Here is a 4,743-nt window from a genome sequence, read left to right on the forward strand (position 1 = left end):
TTCACTTTATAATTTACCAAAATCCACAATCTTGAAGGGCTAGTGGTTTGATGCTTCGACATAAAATAAGAAACCAATCTGTTCATGGTTCATGATATATGACTTGTGAGAGAAAATAGGAATAAATGGAATAAACCTGTAGTGGAAGACATGATCCATGTGACAATTGGAAGCTGAGGCAATTATTACACCATATCTTGATCAGCATGCCTGTAGATGTGTGGCATAGTCATTTCCTGAACTCAATCCATGTCAGGTAACTTCTTACATGTATCTGACCAAACTTAAACATGATAACTTTTTCCACATTCCTCTAACCCCAAAACAAGCATAAAACCAACTCCACTTTCTAATTTAGGAGATGCATGGATGAGAGGATCTCTACCCTATGCTTCCCATCTTAGTACTTCATGCTCATCTTCTTGCTCTTTTTTTAATATTGAAATCTGGTCTCTGATAAAGTACAGCTAATTGTTCTCATGATTTCGAATCAGTATTTATTTAAACAAATTGGATGTCATTCCTATCTTTGTTCTTACAGCAAGATGCATTTTTATTTTCTTTTATTGCATGCTCTTATTTTCTGCTTGTGTGGTTGTCATGAAAAGCGGGATGCTGCCACTGCTCCAAATGTTGGGGATCGTGTTCTGTATGTTATTATTAAAGCTGCAAAAGGTGCCAAGGTAGTTGGTTATGTGATGCTTGTTCTTTGTGAGTTGTTTTTTCCTGTGTTCGTTGGTAACGCTTTCAAATCCACTGGTTCATAATGAAACAGGCTTATGAAAGGTCGGAGGATCCTATCTTCGTGCTAGAGAATAACATTCCAATTGATTCCCATTACTATCTCGAAAATCAAATTAGCAAGGTGTTATTTGGTATTTCCTTCAAGATTTACTTCACTACTTTCTTTGATTGACCTGGTTATTGAGTATTTTCCATGTTACAGCCGCTTTTGAGAATATTTGATCCCATTCTGAAGAATGCGGAAAAGGAACTTCTCCATGGCAGCCACACAAGATCAGTTTCCATTTCAATTCCTTCAAACAGCGGTATCATGAAATTTGCTAAGAAACAACTTTGTTGCATTGGCTGCAAAGCTCTAATCAGGTAAGTTTCCTACATTTGCTAAGTTATGGTCCTAGTGCATAATTGTCAATGTATCGTGTGTATGACATTCACCCTCCAATAGGTTGGTCCGGCCATGAAGATCACCTAGCACATAAATCGGGTATATCCACTCATCAGATGTGCCACACATGTACTTTGGATCGGCTGAGCGGTTGTCCATTGTTTTTTGTGGTTTGGCCTACTTGATTATTTGATCAACCTGAAATTTGCATCAGGTGTTTTCATGGAGGTGCCAACCTTTTTGATTGGTTGGATGTTAGACACGCTTGAAACATTGAATCTTATGTGCTGGTTGGTCAATAACCAATAGTCCAACTAGTTGCACATGAGACCTCGTGTGTATCATCGTCATCATCATAGCCTTCCCTCAGGTATTTGGGTCAGCTTTGTGAATCTCATTTCACCAATCAATCCTAAGGCTCTATGCTATGCAACTGAACAAGCCTTCATATACTTCCTCACCACCTTGATCCAAGACCTTTTTAGGTCTTCCTGTCATATTCTTTTTGAGGCCTTTCAACTCCTATCATTATTCCTTGCTGGAGCTCTCTAGTCTTTGTTGCACATGACCGATCACCTCAACCTGCTCTAGATCATTTAATTTCTTATTGGAATTATTCTTATGCTGTTCCAATGAACTCATTTTTAATTCTATACTTTCGTCCCAAGCATAGCCAGTCAAGTAGCTGTCTTATGAAAATTTTCTAGTTTCATTGACATGGGAGCCGATCAATTTCCTTGTTTCATAGACATTCCCATGATGAAGGGCTTGATCCAAAATGACATAGGAGTCGGGAGGAACACTTGTTTCATAGACATCCACCGATGGATAAACGAACTTATATGTATTTATGCGTGAATGAATGTGATGTGGATAAGATTGTTTGTGTTTGGATGAATGTACTTTTATGTTTGGATGGATTTACTAGTTTGGGTTTATATGAATGTGAATGTGAATATGATGCATTATACTATATAACAGGTGTATATCAGGAAAAATATGATGAAATATATTATAACAGGTGTATATCAGGAAAAATAATTTTTTTGTGAAATTTTGTGCTGGAATATTGATTTTATAAAAGAGACTTTTAGCTACGAAATTTTTCGTAGGCAAAAGTTTTGTATTTATTACTAAAAGTGGAACGAATATTTTTTAGCAGCGAAAATTTTCGCTGCTAAAAGTCTTGTAAAGTTTTTTTAGCGACGAAAGTTTTCATCGCTAAAAGTGAACCGAATATTTTTAGCAGCGAAAATTTTCGCTGCTAAAAGTCTTGTAAAGTTTTTTTAGCGACGAAAATTTGCGTCGCTAAAAGTGGAATTTAAATTTTTGGCCGCGAAAATTTTCGCTGCTAAAAGCCTTATAAAGTTTTTTTAGCGACGAAAAGTTTCGTCGCTAAAAGTGGAACGTACATTTTTGGCAGCGAAAATTTCGTTGCTAAAAGTCTTATGAAGTTCTTTTAGCGACGAAAACTTTCGTCGCTAAAAGTGGAACGTATATTTTTGACAGCGAAAATTTTCGCTACTAAAAGTCTTGTGAAGTTTTATTAGCAACGAAAATTTTCGTCGCTAAAAAGGTTACCTTTGGCGGCGATTTAAATTTTTCGTCGATAAAACCTTTTTACGCCGGTGTTTTAGCGACGAATTTAGCGACGAAAATTTTCGTCGCTAAAACTTATTAGCTACGAAATTTTGGCTTTTAGCGACGAAAATTTTCGTTGCTAAAAGTGGGATTTCTTGTAGTGACCTATCCTACCACTAGGGTCATCATGGCGAGTCTATCTTAAGGAGCTCACAAGCCAAATGGAAAGAACCCATGCGGGTGTTCTCAACCTCCTACACCCGCAAACTGAGATTCGGGAAGTGGGTATGCTGTCGGCCGAGCAAGATCCCGAACTCCTATAGTCGGCCAAGACCCGACCATTGCTATCGTTGTAGCCAACCAGGTCACCTATCAACTACTTACCCCCAACGACATGTGGCTAGCCTTGCCATCAATGATGATATTGCTGAAAATGCCAATGAATACTCGTATGTTAATGAATTAGAGCACATCATAAACGGTGGAGCAAATGAGGTAGATTGGGTTCTGTCGGATCATGGTGAGTCACTTGTCATGAGGTGACTATTTTATTTGTCATACCCTGAAATTCGGATATAAAGTGTGCACCCTCATGCCCAAGTTACAGCACATGACTCGTACACCATGTGTACTAAAACCATTCCTTCATACCATTTTCCAAAGGCTTAGTTAAAATGTACACTAAATTTCTAAACTTAAACCTCCAACAAAACATCTCACATTCATTTATTTCAATCACATACACATATGCACCATCACGATCATTTATAGGCATTCAATCTATATATTAATAACATTCACAAAAGTTAAGTATGGTACCATGGCTCACCCATTTGGGGCTCTATTAAACCACTTACTAACAAAAGCTTTAACTATTCATAACTTTTAGTTACCCAACGTAAAATTTGCTCAAAGATATAATTAAAGGAATAACATGAATTTAAGTAAATATATTAATGATTTAACATATTTGATATAGAGGGGGTCGCGGATAATTTCATGGCCAAGATGGACCAGAAAAGGCCCAATCAGGGACGGAGGTGATTTGAACCAACAGAACTTAAAATGGACGTATCTCGCAAACCGAAATGAGCTATTGGACGTACCATTTATGACTTGGGGGTAGGATGAGCTACTTTAGCCACCCAACCCCACTACATCGGGTTACCCATGCCGAATTTGCAAAATTACATCAGATTGATGATCAAAATTCCTATTTATTTCCATTTTTACTATTTATGGTAAGTTTTAGTTTGATTATAACTTTTCATCCATTGGGCTTTAGGAGTTGTGCCCAACATGACAAGTGCTTAGAATAATTAGGAGAATAGCATGGTTGAGCCGAATAGGACACTTACTATTTTTGGCCCAAAACCATGAGGTGTAGTGGAAATCACGACTATTTATAAATAGTAAGTTTACTATTTAGAGTAAGTGACGATTTCTATGAGTTTTAGTTATTGTATGATTCTAAAACTTCTTCTTAGGGTTTATGTTATTATTTAAGAGGTTGTAAGCTCATTTTTCATTATCAATCAATTTATTATGAATCTTTAGAAATTATTCTATTTTTCTTATTTTTCTCATGGATTCGAGGTATCTCTGTGAGGAGTCCAAAGAAGTGCCGTGGATTCAGAATAGTTATCTCTTGAGGAAGATGGTGCTCGACTTAACACATCCTTCCCCGCGTTAGTTTGGTATCCGAGCGAGGCTTTCTCCTCGAATCGATGAATTCTAATGACGGGTCGGGTAACAATCTTATGGACAATGCTTAATAGAATCGTCTTTTAATAGATTTCGAAACAACTTTTGAAGTAGCGCAACAAGAGAATTAGCAAACCATGTAAAATCTGCAGGCTTTCATCGATCACATGACGGTGGCCATAGGGCAACTACGTGTTCCTGGCGGTGATTCGCCTTTAGCAATTGTTGGGAGTAGTAATTGCCTTGATCACAGGATGGTGCCGGCAGGAAATCTTAACGGGTCATTCTTGAGGAAGGGGGATCCAGCGACGAGGAGGTTGATGACATAA

General features: G+C 37.6%; 1 protein-coding gene across 1 annotated transcript; it reads left to right on the forward strand.

The window, feature by feature from the left end:
* Positions 1-233: 233 nt before the first annotated feature.
* On the forward strand, positions 234-4,743 carry LOC131224137 (uncharacterized). Its single transcript, XM_058219684.1, has 5 exons — positions 234-683; positions 776-865; positions 947-1,107; positions 3,115-3,205; positions 4,567-4,743. Exons 1-5 carry the CDS (start codon positions 480-482, stop codon positions 4,741-4,743), a joined length of 723 nt encoding a protein of 240 aa, XP_058075667.1. The 5' UTR covers positions 234-479.

This window comes from Magnolia sinica, chromosome 13 (genome assembly GCF_029962835.1).
Source record: "Magnolia sinica isolate HGM2019 chromosome 13, MsV1, whole genome shotgun sequence".
Lineage (NCBI taxonomy): Eukaryota > Viridiplantae > Streptophyta > Magnoliopsida > Magnoliales > Magnoliaceae > Magnolia > Magnolia sinica.

Excerpts from the sequence above, each read along its gene's own strand:
- LOC131224137 (XM_058219684.1), top strand. The coding sequence starts at position 480 with ATGATTTCGAATCAGTATTTATTTAAACAAATTGGATGTCATTCCTAT. Across the intron at positions 866-946 it reads TCGAAAATCAAATTAGCAAG|CCGCTTTTGAGAATATTTGA; the intron begins GTGTTATTTGGT and ends TCCATGTTACAG. Across the intron at positions 1,108-3,114 it reads GGCTGCAAAGCTCTAATCAG|CCTTGCCATCAATGATGATA; the intron begins GTAAGTTTCCTA and ends ACATGTGGCTAG.